At 45.7% G+C, this 19,497-nt stretch overlaps 1 protein-coding gene across 1 annotated transcript in view; it reads right to left on the bottom strand.

The window, feature by feature from the left end:
* LOC141139848 (probable cation-transporting ATPase 13A5) overlaps positions 1-19,497 on the bottom strand; it is a 266,762-nt gene that overhangs the window by 38,090 nt on the left and 209,175 nt on the right. The window contains exons 23-25 of the mRNA XM_073626376.1: positions 9,660-9,769; positions 7,281-7,377; positions 5,735-5,807 (exon numbers count right to left, since the gene is read on the bottom strand). Of these exons, the coding sequence (XP_073482477.1) occupies positions 5,735-5,807; positions 7,281-7,377; positions 9,660-9,769 (280 nt within the window). The remainder of the gene's footprint in view (positions 1-5,734; positions 5,808-7,280; positions 7,378-9,659; positions 9,770-19,497) is intronic.

Here is a 19,497-nt window from a genome sequence, read left to right as displayed (position 1 = left end):
GTTATAGTATTTACAGTTAGTGTACTGCGTCCTCTGCACAGTGTGCACCTAAAGCTACCTGAAGACAATTGCTGGTGTTCTCATACTAATAATACTACAGGCAGGCAGTTGATTCTGCTAGCTGCAGTATCAGTATATATATATATGCATCCCAGCTTTGTGCAGCTACATCTCACTGCAGGCCATTAGTATGTCTGGAAGGCCAACAAGGAGAGGCAGAGTCACAAGCCAATAAAAGAGGGCAAGCAGGCTCTGTGTCTAGAGGCAACAGTGCTGGTCATGGAGACGGTGCATCCTCATCAGCACGTGGCCGTAGGACACGCTTGTCATTTTTCTGGCAGCTGGCCGCGTTGAGCCGCAACATGCGTAAGACTTGGTAGAGTGGATGACCAAGCCGTCCTCATCCTCCTCATCCTCTCTCACCTAGGCTCAGGGTACTTTGTCTGGCAAAGCAGCTGCCAATGTGGCCTCTTCCCTTGCCTCAATGGCATCAGTCACTCCTTCCCTAGCCCCACCATGTTCTCCTGAGGAGTCCCCCGAACTGTTTGACCACAGTGTTGGGTACATGCTCCAGGAGGATGCCCAGCGTTTTGAAGGCTCCGATGATGGTACCCAGCTAGAGGAAGGCAGTAACGTGAGCCCAGAGAGAGGGGGTGCCCAAGAAAGACAGCAATCTGGCAGTCATGTGCCCCCAGCTGCAGCATAATGCCAGCTTTGCTCCAGTGATGAGGAGGGAGGGGATGATGAGGTCACTGACTCCACTTGGGTGCCTGATAGGAGAGAGGAGGAGGAGGAGGAGGCACATCACCACTGAGGCAGGATGCCCTCCAGGGGCCAGCTTAAGGGCAGCACACCGACTGCATCACACCGCAGAGCTCCACATGTGCAGGGCGCTGCTGTCTCTGCGCGTTATTCCAAAAGTTCTTTGGTGTGGGCCTTTTTTGAGATGAGTGCATCAGATCCCACCGCTGCTATTTGCAACATATGTCTCAAGCGTATCTCACGTGGCCAAAACATCTCCTGCTTGGGCACCACATGCTTGACCAGACATATGTTGACCTGCCATGCAGTTCGTTGGCAAGCGTACCTAAAAGACCCACACCAAAGAACAAAGAGGACCTCTCCTTGCTCCTCATCAGCTGGGATCTCCAACCCCACTATACCTTCAGTCCTCTCTGAGACCTGCACTGAGAGGAATGAAGGTATAGGATTAGATGTGTCACACCCAAGTGCTTGGGGGCAATCTGGTATCAGTACACCGACGTCAGATTGTACCAGGCAAATTTCCATGCTCCAGCTGCTGCACCGCCGAAAGTAGTTCGCTTCCAGCCATTCCCAGCGGTTGAATGCTAGCTTGGCTAAATTGCTAGCACTTCAACTGCTGCCTTTTCAGTTGGTAGACTCTGCCCCCTTCCATGAGTTTGTGGAATGTGCGGTTCCTCAGTGGCAGGTTCCCAAACGCCACTTTTTCTCACGGAAGGTGATTCCGGCTCTCTACCGTCATGTGGAAGGTGCATATTACTGCTGACTCATGGTCCAGCAGGCATGGACAGGGATGTTACCTATCTTTCACTGCGCACTGGGTGACTCTTCTGGCAGCTGGGAAGGATGCAGTACAGGGTGCAGTAGTGTTGGAGGTTGTTCCGCCACCACGCCTCCAAAATACTACAAGTGGTGATTCTGCCACACCTCTCTCCTCCACCCCCTCCTCTTCTTCTTCCTCCATGGCCTCTTCCTGTGCTGATTTGTCTTCGGAACCAGCGGTGCTCCGTAGGAGTTCAAGGGGCTACGCAAGTACGCAGGCCAAAAGAAGACATGCGGTGCTTGAGCTGGTGTGCTTGGGGGACAGGAGCCACACTGGGGCAGATATTCTGTCAGCTCTGCAGGAGCAGGTTCAGAGGTGGTTGACGCCATGCCAGCTTAAGGCAGGTATGGTGGTTTGCGACAATGGCACCAACCTCCTCTCCGCCCTCCGACCGGGACAACTGACCCATGTGCCCTGTTTGGCTCACGTCCTTAACTTGGCAGTGAAGCAGTTCTTGGGCAGGTACCCCGGCTTACAGGATGTCCTGAGGCAGGCCAGGAAAGTCTGTGTGCATTTCCGCAGGTCATATAATGCCAGTGCTCGGCTGGCTGACCTCCAAAAGGAATTTAACCTGCCCAAGAACCGCCTAATCTGTGACATGCCCACCAGGTAGAACTCAACGTTGGCCATGCTGCAGTGGCTGCTCATGCAGCAGAGGGCCATCAATGAGTACCTGTGTGACTATGGCACCAGGACAAGGTCAGGGGAGCTGCGCCCACCAAGAGTAACTGTGAAGGCTTACAGTGTTGTGGCAACACCAAAACCTAAGGCCCCAATTTCTGCAGAGTATATAGGGCAGGCCCCTACTTTCAAACATCCAACTTACAAACGACTCCTACTTGCAAACGGAAGGAGACAACAGGAAGTGAGATGAAATCTACCCCTAGGAAGGTTTGGAGGGGTACAGGATAGATAAAATTTCAATTTATTCAAAAAGTGAATATATTAAAAAATCTATATGTAGACATAATATGGATTAACAACAATATGATACAAACAAATTTCACAGTAATGTTGATTGGGATAGCAGTTTACAGTGCCCGCAAGGGTAAGTGAAGGCAGGTTTTTGAGTACTTATGAACTTAACCTCGACAGTTTCGCGGTCAAGCCGCTTCTTCAGGAGGCGTCCTAGTACATTTTCTACAAGGTGAAATAATCAGCATTACAAATACATAAAAGTAAATCCAATAATATACAATGAAGAAAAATGGAAGAAAAAACATGACATTGGAGTAATTGATCAAGTGTTTGTATTTGCACTCACCAACCACTGCCCCTAAGGGCTGGAACGACACTTGTGAGACGCCCTTGCCGGGCGTTCCCCCGGGGGCGAGCAAGGGGGGTTTTGTTGGCAAGGTAAACTAATGTATGTAAAGATAAAAATAAATAAATAGGGGAGGGGGGAGGAGGAAAAGAAATGGGAGGAGAAAAAGAATTGTGAGGAAGGGGCCGAGGGGGAAAGGGGGATGATGGTTGGATGGATGAAGGATGATGGTACCCACTAATTATATATTATATATAATATATAATATATATATATATATATATATATATATATATATATATATATATATATATATATATTATATATATAATTATACTAATTTTGTGGCATTCACCTTACAATACCCCTAGGAAGGGAAATTCTCTCCTGTAAGAGTTAATATGGTCTCCTCTCCGCTGATGCTTTATCACCAATCCTTGTTTCACTAAAATCCCCAAATTGACAAAAAACATTTGTCATTGGGACAGAAAGTAAGGTAAAATCTTCTGATGAGGTGCACAGACAGCAAAACAAATGTCACAGGGTTGATAACCCTTCCCTATGTTTTCCAAAAAGCTTAAAAATAGATTTTTTGGCTGGAGCTACACTTTAAAAATATACCAGTTCAAAATTACAAACAGATTCTACTTAACAACAAACCTACAGTCCCTGTCTTGTTTGCACCGCCTGTATACTGCTGTTCAGAGGGCCTGGGGCTCCACGCCTTTCCTTTTTTTAATTTGGGTGCGGGGTTCCCCTTAATATCCATACAAGACCCAAAGGGCCTGGTAATGGACTGGGGGGGGTACCCATGCCGTTTGTCTCATTGATTTTCATCCATATTACCGGGACCGGACATTACATTAAAGCCATAAGCAGTTTAAAAAGACTTTTATTACTTTAAAAATGTAATTTTGTGCAGGGACTGTTCTAAGCACGGGAAACACGCGCTACTTTACAGACATACTATAGACACCCCCCAGGTATGATATTTAAAGGAATATTGCACTTTTTTTCCACTTTAAGCATCATTAAAATCACTGCTCCCAAAAAAATGGCCTTTTTTAAAACTTTTTTTTGCATTGATACATGTCCCCTGGGGCAGGACCCGGGTCCCCAAATCCTTTTTAGGACAATACCATGCAAATCAGCCTTTAAAATTAGCACTTTTGATTTTGAACATTCGAGTGCCATAGACTTCAATGGGGTTCTAACGTTCGTGCGAATTTTTGGTCCGTTTGCAGGTTCTGGTGCAAACCGAACCGGGGGGTGTTCAGCTCATCCCTACTTGAGAGTACAATCTGGTAACCCACAAGTAAAAAGTACTTTAACTGGCCCTATTACATCAGATTTAGCTCATTTTGATTACCCCAAGGAACCAAGGTCTAGGAATACAGAAAGACCTGTCCCAAAATGTAAAGGAAATCTCCTTAAACTATCTGGTTGCATTTCCTGTTTATGAAAAGGCACTCCAACTACAGTCCAAGATACATACAGTATATATACTGATCAACCATAAAATTATGATGACCCCCCTAATATTAAATAGGTCCCCCTTTGGCCACCCAAACAGCCCTAACTCAATGCATCAGAGATGCCACTAGACTTCTGAAATTATACTGTGGTATCTGACACCAAGCTGTTAGTAGCAGATGTTTTATGTTCTGTAAGTTGTGAGGTGGTGCCTCCATGGATTGGACTAGTTTTCCAACATATCCCATAGATGTTCAATGAATTGAGATCTAAAAAAGTTGGAGGCCAAGTCAACACCTTGAATTTATTGCTGTGTTCCTCAAACCACCCATGAACCATATTTGCAGTGTGGCAGGGCTCATTATCCCGCTAAAAGAGGCTACTGCCATCAGGAAATACCGTTTCTATGAAGAGGTGTATTGGTAAATGCTTAGGCAGAACATTGCCCAAACCATCACACTGCTTTTGTTGGCTTGCCTTCTTCACATACTGCATCCTGGTGCCATCTCTACCTAAGGTAAGCAACGCACATGCATCTGGCCATCTACATAATGTAGAAGAAAATGCGATTCACCAGACCAGGCCACTCTTTTTTAATTCTCCGTGGTCCAGTTCTGATGCTCACATGCCCATTCAAAGGGCTTTTGGCTGTGGACATGGGTCAGCATGGACACTTAAATCGACCTGGGGCTATGCAGTCCCATACACAACAAACTACAATGCCAATTTTGTTCTGATTTCAACAAATCAACTTCATAGACAACATATTTACTTGCTGCTTAACATATCTCACTGCCTTTCAAAAGCCATTGTGATGAGATGATCAATGTTCTTCACTTTACCTGTTAGTGATCTAAAAGTGTTACTAAACCCACAACAGTAAAATTAGCCTGTATAACTGCAGTAAAGCATGCTTGTTATAATCACTGTGGAACCTAAGGGAACCTATGGGGTTAATCGTCTGCATTGTTTGAAAAGGCTGTTTGATCCTGTCTCTTCCAGTGTCTCCAACTCCTCTCTCCGAATATTATAAGTTTAGTTTTTAGGAGAGTGCATGTGATTAGCACAGGGCCAATCAGCACTGTCCAGACAAAGATTTAGGGGTTCTGAAGTTTTATAAGATAGTGAGAGCAGAATGAAAACTCCTCCTCCAAGCTTTACCACATAGGGATAGAAGTCACAAGACTGCTATATACTGCTGACGTGAAAAGTCATTTAGCAGTTTATATTTACTAAAATAATTGCATTTCCATGTCCTGTGTACTGTGGAAACCAGACATAATAAATGCAGGGTCCTGGGTTTAGTAACACTTTAATGTTATAGCTGATCAATTTATAGTCCTGTGAAAACGGTTCTTTAAATATTACAAAATACTCCATAATACTAAGTTTAGTTAAAAACAAAAACTTACTTGTTAACATAACAGTGACAGAAATTGCTATGTCCTGCATCAGATAGTGGTAATTTCCTAGTAAAGTTTTTTTCTGAGAAAAGAAAGTGAAAAATGTATTTTGTCAGTTTCCCTAATGTAAACATGTCATAAAGATAGTTTTAGGGTTGTATAATTTTTAACAGCCAAGATGGAAATATTTAAAACAGGACTACATGTTCTTTCTTTCTTTTTTTTAATCTGTTTTCTTGAAGGCAACATTTTGCAAAACTAGATGCCTTTCCCAATAGATTTCCCAGCTGCTGTACAGGCTTGGTGAAAGACCTCTTGGTTTCATCTCCGTGGCTGTACAGCTCAGAGGTCATAGGCTTTTTACCACTCCCTCTTAAACTGGCTGTAGGTGGTTCATTTTTTTTTCCATTCAGCCAGCAGACTGAACATAAAATGTGAACAAGTTTAACCATCCACAGTGAGGTGGATGGAGGAATCTGTCAGTGCTGGGCTTCCTTCTCTGAGCTGGCTGCTCAGCTGTCGGCTAATTGCCAGCTCCTATCGCTCCAAAGTTACTCAGCTGTTGATGATATCCTGCTCGTATGTCCTGCCTACTTAAGCCATCCAGCCCAGAGGATCTCTGCCTTTGCCTTTGTCAACATCACACAGTATCTTCTGTGTTCCTGTTTAAAGACTTGCTTGGCTGACATCGCTTCTGGCTCCAGATCCTGCTTTCTGTTTCACTACACTGATTCCTGACCTTCTGGCTTGGCTGACTATCCGTTCCAGTTACAAAACTATTGGCTATGTTGTGACTACATTTGTTCTATTTACTTTTATTATTAAACAAGTGTGATTTAACTGTACTTCTGTCTCGGCCTGATTGCATGGTTTCTGACAGAATCATCTCCATGGGGAGTCTGCTGTCAGAATACACTGATCAGTGACTACATTTGCTGATCAACAAAGGTTTTCTAGCTAGTCTGTTCTACAGAAGTCAATTTAACAATCAACTTCTGTAAAACAGGGACAACCACACAGATCGAAATTCGGCTGCTCCCTGTTGAACTGGACACATTTCGATCCATCTATGGCCTGCTTTAGTGTGCCCTTATGCTTCTATATTTGCATAAAGGGCAGAGACTATAACTGCACAGAACAATGTGATTTCTCCCATTACCGCCCTGCGCTCTTCTATCTCATTTAATAGACAGCTGCATTTATTAAAGCAAGAAAAAAAGTTTAAAAACAGTAGAAGACAAGGAGGATAACGGTGGGAGTAGAACTGTCCTATTATCTCTCTCTCTCTCTCTCTCTCTCTGGTGTGCTTTTTTGGGAAATTAGGGTACCCTGTTGTATTTACCTCTTTCATTTGTCTCTAAATGGAAGCCAAATTATGAAGCTAAACTATGTACAAAATGATCTGACGTAAAATGAAATGTCACAACTTGGTAAATAATGTGAGAACTCAAAATTTGCTCATGATTACTTAATTATATTTTTATATTACTGGTTCATATTCCTCAGAAACATGTGTTCACATTTCCACATGCTACAGAACATTTTCATGTCTTACCCAAAACAGAAGCATCATGCAGACAAGCTCAACCAAAGTGTATAAAATAAGGTATTTAAACAAACATATTGAACTGACAAGTGTACTTCTTCCTTCCCTGTGTATTAGAGGTAAAAAAAAAAAAAGGTTAACAGGGTATATTTTACAGCAGATAATTTTTTGCTTTCTGTGAGGCAAAAGTATAGCTCGAAACAATATAAAATTTGTTTTATGCTTTTAATATTTGTTTTATGCTTTTAATATTTACGCTGCTATTGCACAAAGTTACAATAAATCAAAAGTTTCACTATCTTCTGTTTACACCACCACCTCTAAAACATAACATTTTGGGGGTCTTTATGTCTTGATTGATGGCAGTGCTTGTAATCTAGGAACAGATTTTAGTACAGTGAAGGAGGGAGGTGAAGGTAAGTAGAAACATTTTAAGTAAAACATAATCAGAGCATATGGTCTCCCCATGCTAAATATCCCCAATTTCAGGCGCACTGGGCTTTTGCCTTTTTTCACACCACAGCAGATTTAAGACACTGTATTATTATTATTATTATTGTTATAATACAGGATTTATATAGTGCCAACGGTTTGTGATGCTCTTTACAAAATAATGGAGTACAGTACAGTTACAATACAATTCAATATAAAAGGGTCCAGAGAGCCCAACCTATAAGAGCTTACAATATAAAAGGTTGGGGCAAGTGATACAAAAGATATTCGTGTGTTGAGCTGATGGAGAAAAAAAAGTACAGTTTATTAGGTGGAGGTGGGATAGGCCTCTAACGAGAGGAGTTTCATGGAAGGAGTAGGAGATTACCCTACAGATAGGATAAGAAGTTCTTGAAGAAGGGAGAAGAGATGCTAGCAAAAGCAGTCATCCCTCCTAAATGACTTTTTTTTTTTTTTTTTACATCGATCCATCAATCATGCATTTTTTTCATAAAACTAGGTCTTTTGCACCATAACTCTATGAACTCTGAATATCCTTTTGTGTAGTTTACCAATGGTGGTAAATGTATACAATTATTGGCTGTTAAACTGTATGACCTTACGTCTTTTTACCTTAGTAATGATGACATTATATTGCTTTATGCTTTAAACATAGTAATTCATTATTCTAGTATAAATTGGTAAATGGTTAAATGAAAATATCACATTGGGTTCTAAGTCATATGAGAAACACAAGACTGTATTCTGAGTAATTAGTTCAACAAGCAGTGAGACTGAGTACACATGAAATCATTGCAACCTCAGAATTATCATGAGGTCAACTTTTTCTCATGGGAATTGACATTTCTTTTTTTGTCATCCCTGAAGCAAGTTTTAACATTTCACATTTTCTAAAATTATATCTGTCCAATACTGAAGCCTAGATTAGAAATGCAAAGTTATGAATGCCTTATTGACACTTGGAATAGTTAAATCAACCACATGGCATTATTTTAAGCCAATACCTACTGTTTTAGCTTTTGGATAAATCAGGCAGTTTCTACAGTACTCACTGCTGTTGTAGCAGGTAGTCATTTTTTGCATCGTGTTCTTTTACTCTACCAGCTGTCCTCAGCACAGTGTATGTGTTTCATTTACTGTCTATTCCACATGTTTATCCGTTAATCCATTAACATCCAAACATTTAAACATTTGGACTGGCAATCTCATAAATATTGTGTTCACTACAAAAAATGGTGTGTCTGTGACCACTGCTGAGCTTCTGCACTTTGTTCTCCTTTAGGCAGTATTCACTACAGAGGAAATACCAATTGATTTCTTAGCACTGTTTTGAGTTGGCAGTCCCCTTGATTCTGAGTAATGTGCTTTGTATGCCTGCACTGAATTAAATTCCAGCATTGCAATCCAGTATTAAATTCTAAGAAGATATTAAAAAAATATAAATGAATACAATTGTGTGTATATAAAAGTAATTAAATGTATTCTTCTACTCTTGTAATCTCCTGTAAAACAGCACTCAGATGGGGGGGAGGTCACTCTGGGATTAGTACTTGGGGCTAGTTAGGTAGTTAGTAGCTAGTTAGTCAGGTAGCTAGTTTTGCTTTTGCATATGACAGTGATGACAGTGAGGAATATGTTGACAGGAGAAAAGAGCAGAGTGATGACCTCATCGAGCTGTGGCTGCTGCTTCATTGTCTATTCACAGGCTGTGGAAAGGACATGACCTACCATTGTTAATTAACTGCAGCAGAGAAAACTCAGCACCCCAAGATGTCTAGCAGGGCTGTGACAGAAATACATTTATTTGCCAGGTAAAACAGTTCACATATACCCTTTAAACTGTACCTAGCTGTTTGCCCAGAGGTCAATTATCAATTAATGGCAGAATTAGTTTCATGTAGAAAATTAAAAATATGTTAGTGATAAGCAGCTTACTTTAGCAGTTTTGGTACACATTCAATATTTGGGACTTTTGATGTAAAAGGAGAGGCCACAGATGCTTCCAGATTTGACAAAGAGATTCCAGCATGAGCTATCTTTAAAGCCTGGAAAAAAAGAAGGAAAAACGTTTTTCTCAACTTAGAACAAAGTAATGTGCATTCATTTTACAATGTCTGGGATATTAGACTGCCACATTAGTTCATTAGTTGTCTGCATATATCAAAATACATCTACATATGATACATTCTTAACTTCTTTTGTAGAAAACATTTCGTTCTAAAATATCCCTTAATTAGGTCAGTGGTAATAGTGATAGAGTATAGATATTCAAAAAAGATAAGAACAACTGAAGTGCTAAAACATTAAAACAGTTCACAAGCATAAAAAAAATCTATAGTTTAGATACACAATACCATGCAACATTAATATCTAAATAGATTTCTCATACTGTGACCCAAACATATATCACCCCCTGTTCATTCTTCTCTAAATTAAAATAGTAGTCCATGTCCACACATCTGAATGCAGCATAAGTGGAGCTTTATTAATGGGCTACATCTTCACTATATTCTATATAATATAATCTGTGCCATCAGGAAAGAAAAAAGAAACTGTGTCTCTGACACTTTTGAAGGTACACACATAATGATCATTTTGAACAATCACTCATCCCCAGCTTATATACAGTATTCCAAGAAGGCTACATATCATAAAAACAAGCAAACAGCAACTGTCCAACCTATAACTGGCCTTAACAGCAAGGAACACATGGAAGGGTGGCGCATGTCAAACAACATATAATATCAGTATCTTAAGGAGTTGTCTTTCAAATGATGTTCCAATCCATATAATATAAAAAAGGACCCTTTAAGATTCTCATACAACTGGAAATGTAACACTCTTGTACATTCAGGTGACACCTTAATAGACCTTTTATGAATTAAGATAACTTTCAATAGCCATATAGAAAAGTTTGTAGATTCTCAAATAGCTGTAAATGTGGCATTGTTATGTAGCACCCTCTAACTAGGTGTGTGTACATAGTTGTAAGTGTAGGAAAATTTGGCCTGGAAAAGAGCCAGGCCTAGGTTAAATCTGGGTCAGGGCTGAGTGACTCAGGGAGGCTGCATGACTCATCAAGCAGCATCTCTCGTAACTCCCACTACTCTCTGGAACCTTTAATAAGCTTCCAGAAGTAGAGGTTTGAATCTGGGAAAAGCTGCTTGGCGTATTCATGGGGGCCCTAGCCAATCCTCAGCAAAGTGGGCTGGCAGAGACGGGCACCTCTTAAATACTCAGAGGTCATGCCAGCAGGGGCAGTCGGGTGGGAGATGGAGTGCTGAGGAGGCTGTCTGTGGTCCTTGAGGGTGCCCCTTAGTCTAGGGGGAGTGACCTCAGGACTGGGGTTCAGGTGCTGGAGGGACCCTCTACAACACACAGAGGATTCCTTTCCTGGATGCATGGGAGCAAGTGTGAGGACAGCAGGAGAAAGAGTCAGCATGTCTGGGAGAGCTCCTGAGCGTCGGTCTGGAGGGATGGTGAGTGTCAATCTGGAGGACTGGGGCACGTCAGTCAGGAGGACTGTGTAGAAGTAGCCAGGAGGGCTAGTGAAAGGGTCTGCTGCAGCCAGGAGGGATGGCAGAGCCGTTGCTACAGCCTTTTACAGAGTGACACTGCTGGTAATTCTGCAAGCAAGTGAAGTGCTGGACTGTATATAATAGGAGTTGTCCCTGGAGTTGTTTAAAGTCAAGTGGGCATCCCATAATACCCCTGGGACAGACTCACCCGAGACATAGGCTTTCGGAGGGGACTGAATGCCAGCCTCTTGCCCACCGATTATGGGCCCTGGCATTTGGGGGAACAGTGCTCTTTGTGAGCTGTATGCCTGGGGACCCTGGAGGAGGTGTTACTTTGGATTCAGGTCCATGTCCCCCCAAGACACACAGACTCTGGGAACCCTTTATTTGCCATATTAGAATAGTGACTGATTCATACTGTTGGGACTCATACTGTTAGATGCTAATGTCATCAACTTCAGTCACCTGTTTGTTGTCTGCTATAATGTGTTTGTAAATAAGTCTAGTGTGGGCTCTTAAGAGTCTTTTCACCCATTGTTGTTTATGTTAATTAACTCTGCTACTGTGTGAAGCTCGGTGACCACAAGTCTGTCCAAAAGATCATGTCTCAGTCACCTAGCCTGGATAAAGGATTAGATAATTAGCTCATGTTAATTAGGTTAGGTTTTAGTCATCCTGCTGTATATATTTGTGTGAGATCTCAAATAAAAGGTTATTCCTGATGTACTCCAAGACTGGTGTTGTCTGGTTCTTGGGGGTTCCTATAGCCAGATCCATTGGACTCGTGTTCTAGGACTTAGGAAGCGTTATACTGACGGAAGCACTCAAGCAGAGTGTGGAACGTTCCGTCACAATTGGTGGCAAGCAGTGGGATGCTTCCTGCAGTCTGGGACATGCAAACCTACACCTGGATCCAAGGTCAGGATAGCAGGAGAGGATAGGAGAGGTACAGATACCAGCCGCCATGGAAGAGGAATTCAGAAGGAGGTTGCGAGAGATGCAGATACAGCACAGAGGACCAGTATCAGAGCAGGTCCTGCTGGGATGGTTTGATTCTATTCGCTGCGAACTCTGGAAGGAAGCGCTAGCCTGTGAGCAGCGACACCAGGGAAAAGTTCTCCCCTCCATCCAGCAAAGGTACTGGTCGCAGTATGGATTGCGGGTGCTGTTTCTGGGAGAAAAACCACACAAGGAGCAGACAGCTGAATTAAGCAGGCTGGTCTGGGCAGAGATAAGGCTGGATGAGAGCTACAGAGCCCTCCGGTGGCATGTATCTCAAGCATACCCTTGGATAGCGGATGACAGCCCAACGGAAGGCTTAAGCTATGGCGGCCTGGGACTGTTGTATGTGAAGCTGACAGGGGACCCTAACTTTGGGAGTGATTTGGAGTGGTGGTTGAACAAAATCATGGATTTCAGAGAAGGGCTACTGAACGTCTCGGAAGTGCACTGGGCACTAGAAGATATAGAGTTTCTGGCTGTTCAGGAATGGGAGCTTGAGATTGCCTACAGACGGCTGCTAGACTCTGCTCAGCACCAGGGCTGGGCTCCCTTTGCCTGGGACTATCAGGAAATACCAGTTGACAACTCCGAAATCCTCGCTGAAGAATCGGCAGTGGAAAATCTGGAGATTGCCATCCCCAAAGCTGAAGTGCTGACAACAGGGCAGAGCTCTACTAACCTCTGCCCAGCACCCATAGCATCTTCTGGGTTCCACGGACAGGAGATGGTGAACCTCTATTCCAAGACACCAGTTGCAGAGACAGGGGATTTGATAGACTTTTCTGCTGAGGAAGAACAACCTGATGAGTCCCCAGCAGAAGAGCTGGTATTAGGACCAAACTTCACTGTGCTCTGCTCAGAACCAACAGCAGTATCTGTGGAGTTACAAGGAACTTCCCTAGCTGAAGTGCTGGTCATTGGACAGAGGGTCCAAGACCTCTGCCCCACACCTGTGGCAGTTTCGGAGGCTCAGGGTGAGAAGGTGGCAATCACTTCCCAGCAGCAGATACAGGGGGAGAAGGGAGAGGAGGTGTTCTTCGTTCCTCCCCAACAGCTGGCCAGGGGGGAGGAAGCAGTCTTTCCTTCCCAGCAAAGATCCGTGCACCTGGGAGACAGTACCAGAGACATGTCGTCCCAGCAGCCAGATGAGGAAAAGGAAGCAGCCGGCTCACCTCCCCAATGGCAGCTACACAGTTTGGGAATGGAGGAAGCCAGCCTCCTGCCCCAATAGTTAGCCAGAGCGGAGGATGTGGAGTCCCCAGCAGAAGTGCTGGCAACAGGGCAGAGTGCTACCAACCTCTGCCCAGCACTGGCAACAACTGTGGAGTTCCAGGGAGCAAGGGCAGTCGGTCCCTCTCTCCGGCGACAAGCTGATGTAGTGAAGCTGCTACTCCCAACTGAATTGCTGGCAACAGGGCAGAGCGCCGCTGGCCTCTGCCTAGCACATACAGTGTCTCTACAGCTTCAGGAAGCTGGGGCGATCAGCCCCACTGTCCAGCAGCAGACCGAGCCCAGGAATGTTAAACACCACCCAGCTGAAGCGCTGGCAGCCGGACAGAGAGTCAATGACCTCTGCCTCACACCTACTGAGATCAACTATTCCCTGCAGCCAAGAAAGGAGATCATGTGGACAGACTATGTGAGTTCACTCTGCCTGACTAATGCATGTCCAGACCAGGTGGAGGTCTGGGACCTTGTTAGTCAACCTTTGATGAGGGAGAAATGTGACAGACTCACCCGGGACAGAGGCTTTCGGAGGGGACTGAATGCCAGCCTCTTGCCCACTGATTATGAGCCCTGGCATTTGGGGGAATGGTGCTCTTTATTGGCTGTATGCCTGGGACCCTGGATGTGGTGGTACTTTGGATTCAGGTCCATGTTCCCCCAAGACACACAGACTCTGGGAACCCTGTATATGCCATATTATAAATAGTGACTGATTCATACTGTTGGGACTCATACTGTTAGATGCTGATGTCATCAACTTCAGTCACCTGTTTGTTGTCTGCTATAATGTGTTTATTGTAAATAAGTCTAGTGTGGGCTCTTAAGAGTCTTTTCACCCATTGTTGTTTGTGTTAATTAACTCTGCTACTGTGTGAAGCTCGGTGACCACAAGTCTGTCCAAAAGGTCATGTCTCAGTCACCTAGGCTGGATAAAGGATTAGATAATTAGCTCATGTTAATTAGGTTAGGTTTTAGTCATCCTGCTGTATATATTTGTGTGAGATCTCAAATAAAAGGCTATTCCTGATGTACTCCAAGACTGGTTCTTGGGGGTACCTATAGCCAGATCCATTGGACTCGTGTTCCATGACTTAGGAAGCGGTATACTGACGGAAGCACTCAAGCGGAGTGTGGGATGTTCCGTCACAACCTCTACTCTCCATCCAAGTTTTATCCCCTTAATATAAAACAATGCACTGGACTGTTTTCTGACTCATGTGTGCTTGTGGAAATTCGGTGTGCCTGGCTGTGCAGGGTGGGGGATCCCAGTTCACTTGTGGCTACTATGTGGGGTGTGCTACAGTTATACGTCTAAAAGACGAAATAGTAAACAGGTCATATATCAAGATAACGTCCAATAGCCATGTAAGGTAAGATGAATATTGGACTTAAAGAATATGTAAACCCAACATTTCATATTCCTGATATGTGCCTGCTGTACCATTTACTTGTATGAAAAAGTATCCCGTTCTCCTTTTGTATTGCTTCCTTGAGTGAAATACCTGGTGATCCTGCTTTCCTATTTCAAACTGTCCATGCTAGGCATGAAAGCTCATTCATCTCCGCATGGTCACTTTTCTGTCTCTAAGCCCCATATGCAGCTAAGAACTGTTTATGTGATCACTTAAAAAAAGGCATTTATTATTATTTATATAAACACAAATATACATATACATATGCACACACATAAAATGTTTTGTTTATCATTTCTATTTTAAACTGAATGGGTTGTATTACAAGGTAAGGGTTCACATATAGTGTGAAGATATTTTCATATGGATCATAAGAGTCTGTGAAGTGGCAATCTAATCATGCACAACAACATTTTTTACATTATGTTCCTGTAATGGCAAATCCTGTGCAAATAGCATCAGTATTTGTCACACAAATCCCACCATGAAACATTCTTACCCTTTCTAGGCTTCAAGGTGTATATTTATATAGTATCACATCTGGTGCAGGCATGTACTGGCCATCGGGACTATCAGGAGTTTCCCGTTGGGGAAGTGGCTCAGTGGGCCGATTTCAGTGACAGCCAGTGGCGTCGCTTGGGGGTGGCTTTTGGGGCTATAGCCCCAAATCTGGAGCCCATAGCCCCGAGTCCCAGGGGTCCCCAACCACAGGGCCGCGGCCCACTCCTGGGCCGTGGCCTCTCTGCAGCCATGCGGGCAGGCAGCACGGGATAGCTGGAGATGGCATCATCTCTCACTGCCCGCCCTGCATTACTGCTGTTCCGCCCTCACTGTGCAGCCACGGGCAGCAGAGAGATTACATCATCTCTCACTGCCCTCTCTCTGGTGACCCTAATGTAAGGAGCGTCTCTCTGGGGACTCTGAGGTAAGGAGGTGCTCTCTGGGGACCCTAATGTCAGTGGGGGGCTCTCTGGGGACTCTGATGTAAGGGGGGTGCTCTCTGGGTAGTTTGATGTAAGAGGAGGGCTCTCTGGGGACCCTGATGTAAGGAGGGGCTCTCTGGGAACTACAATGTAAGGGGGAGGCTCTCTGGGGACCCTGATGTAAAGGGGGCTCTCTGTGGACCCTGATGTAAGTGGGGGGGCTCTCTGGGAACCCTGATGCAAGGCAGGGGCTCTCTGGGGACTCTAATGTAAGAGGAAGGCTCTCTGGGGACCCTTATGTAAGGGGGAGGCTTTCTGGGGACCCTGATGTAAGGCGGTAGGCTCTCTGGGGACTCTTTCCTAAGGGAGAGGCTCTCTGGGGGCCCAGATGTAAGGAGGAGGCTCTCTGGGGACCCTGCTGTAAGGGGGAGGCTCTCTGGGGACCCTGATGCAAGACTGAGGCTCTCTGGGGACTCTGATGTAAGGGGGGCTCTCTGGGGACCCTGATGCAAGACTGAAGCTCCCTGGGGATTCTGATGTAAGGGGGGAGCTCACTGGGGACTCTGATGTAAGGGGAGCACTCTGGGGACTCTGATGTAAGGGGGGCTCTCTGGGGACCCTGATGTAAGGAGGCACTCTCTGGGGACCCTAATTTAAGGGGGAGGCTCTCTGGGGACCCGGATGTAAGGGGGGGCTCTCTGGGGTCCCTGATGCAAGGGGGAGGCCCTCTGGGGACTCTGACGTAAAGACGGCTCTCTGGGGACCCTGATGTAAGGTGGGGCTCTCTGGGGACCCTGATGTAAGGGGGAAACTCTCTGGGGACCCTGATGCAAGGGGGGGGCTCTCTGAGGACTATGAAGTAAGGAGGAGGCTCTATGGGGACCCTGATGTAAGAGGGAGGCTCTCTAGGGACCCTGATGTAAGGGGGAGGCTCTTTAGGGACCCTGTTGTAAGGGGGAGGCTCTCTAGGGACCCTGATGTAAGGGAGAGGCTCTCTAGGGACCAGGGGCGGACTGACCATTCGGTCATTCGGACGCCGACCGAGGGCCCCTGGCCAGTAGGGGGCCGTGAGTCTCTCATCGGGTGCTGCGGCTGTGTGTAAATAGAAGAGAGAGAATCGCTCTCTATTCTCTCATTGGCTCCAGAGAAGCTGAATTTGTGGCGCCAAATCTGAGTCCTGAGCAGGAGAGGAGCTAGGTGGAGGAAGGATGGGAAATGTCAGCGCTGACAATTAGCGCACATTGGACACTGACTGAACTGAACTGAACTGAGCTGAGTAAGTGAGTGAGCGAGGGGAAGAATGTCGACCCAGGAGCCTGGACATTGTCACTGCTTATATAAGACACTCCTCGGGTCTATGGACAAGTGAGGAGCGGGTAACGAGCATGCAGAGGAATGTCCAGAAAGGAGAAACTCGATCTCTTCCATGCTTGTGTGTGTCAGGCAGTTCCCGAGCCTCCCTCTCCCCTCCCCTCCTGGGGGAGAACAGGGCAAGCAGGACAACACAGTAGCGATCCTTGCTACCCATAAAGTAGTCACCGGAGCTCCTCCAAGGCAAGATAACAGGACAAATGACAGACTGCATTCTTCTCCTGTGAGTCACGATTGTTCTGCCTTCCACACTGTATAATTCTGTGCTTTAAACTTGTCCTGTACCTCAGCAGGACAGGTCTGGTGAAAGTAAAATGCTTCAATATGTTAAGAATATACTGGAACTTTTCAGGTACTACATACATAGATGCATTTTCACAAAATAATTCTTTTTAATATATGTGTATGTATAATATCTCTGTAGCATCTGAAAAGTCCCAATATATTCCTAACATATTCATGAATTTTAGCAATAACAGCAAAGGACGTGGTGCCACAATACAGCCCATCTCCAGGAAATTAATATAAAGTCCATTCTTGCAGTGTGTGTGTGTGTGTGGGGGGGAGTAAGGGGAAGCCTCTTTCACCTACCTGCTTCAATGCTCCAGCCAGCTGCACTGCTCTCTTCCTCCACTAAAACCCCCACCTCATCACATACCATAAAGTAACATTAACCCTGTATGGTATGATGAGGGGGGCTGGAGTGTCATCTGCACATGCAGCGCCGCCGCTGTGCGGGCAAGCCCATACACGTTCGGTCATTTTCGAACATGCAGGCGCAGCGACATAATGGCACCAGGCGGCACTATTTTTAAATGTAAGGCAGCAGTGGCACTTTGTGAGGTCTCAGCAGTGACGTACACCTCTCATCACAGCCTGGTAAGATCCCTCCGCAACCTCTGACCCCTGTACCATGACCGCAGCCTCTGACCCCTGTACCATGACCGCAGCCTCTGACCCCTGTACCATGTCCACAACCTCTGACCCCTGTACCATGACCGCAACCTCTGACCCCTGTACCATGTCCACAACCTCTGACCCCTGTACCATGACCGCAGCCTCTGACCCCTGTACCATGTCCACAACCTCTGACCCCTGTACCATGACCGCAGCCTCTGACCCCTGTACCATGACCGCAGCCTCTGACCCTGTATCATGTCCACAACCTCTGACCCCTGTACCATGTCCACAACCTCTGCAGTGTGTGTGTGAATATGTATATATATGTGTATATGTGTGTATATTGTATACATGCATATGACTTTCTTTACTTTGCTGCTATGGGCTCTAGCCCCAGGATCTCGGTCTTCCCTACTAACAGAATGGCAATTTGACTTGTTTACGTCGGCAGACCACCATTCTGCCTCTGTTGGAAATGATCGTCGGGGCCCGGCGGACATCGGGTCCGCCAGACCCGCTGATTAGCTCTCGGTGTGTCAAAGCAGCAGCAGGTCAAACAGCACGCAGACCCACAAGTGCAGAATCAAGTACCTGTACGTGATTCTGCTCACAGGAGACGCAGCCCCGCAGTAAATGTACGTGGTTAATGTGAGTTTATTTTTCTTTATTTTCTTAACTCTTTAAACATTTATTTTGAACATACAGTAGAGAAATTCTGTGACCAATGCATGTAGCAGTGCAATATATACGTGGGGCTTTGTGAGGGTGAGGCTTGTGTGTGGGTGGGGACAAAGGGGGCCCCATGATCCCCTATTGCCCGGGGGCCCCATGAGTTGTCAGTCCGCCCCTGCTAGGGACCCTGATGTAAGGAGGGGCTCTCTGGGGATCCTGATGTAAGGGGGCTCTTTGGATACCCTGCTGCAAGGGGGAGGCTCTCTGGGGACCCTGATGTAAGGGGGAGGCTCTCTAGGGACCCTGATGTAAGGAGGAGGCTCTCTAGGGACCCTGATGTAAGAAGGGGCTCTCTGGGGATCCTGATGTAAGGGGATTCTCTTGATACCCTGCTTCAAGGGGGAGGCTCTCTGGGGACCCTGATGTAAGGGGGAGGCTCTTTGGGGACCCTGATATAAGGGGAGGCTCTCTGAGGACCCTGACATAATGAGGGGGGCTCTGGGGACCCTGATGTAAGGGGAGGCTCTCGGGGGACCCTGGTGTATTGAGGGGTCTCTGGGGACCCTGATGTAAGGGGGCTCTCTGGGGACCCGGATGTAGGGGTAAGCTCTCTGGGGACCCTGATGTAAGTGGGGGCGGCCCTCTGGGGACCCTGATGTAAGGGAGGTTCTCTTGGGACCCTAATGAAAGGGTGGGGGCTTTCTGGGGACCCTGATGTAAGGGGAGGCTCTCTGGGGACCCTGATGTA

The sequence above is a fragment of the Aquarana catesbeiana genome, linkage group LG04, assembly GCF_042186555.1.
Source record: "Aquarana catesbeiana isolate 2022-GZ linkage group LG04, ASM4218655v1, whole genome shotgun sequence".
Lineage (NCBI taxonomy): Eukaryota > Metazoa > Chordata > Amphibia > Anura > Ranidae > Aquarana > Aquarana catesbeiana.
Note: the sequence above shows the minus strand (reverse complement) of the source record. Positions and strands in the feature narration are given on the sequence as shown.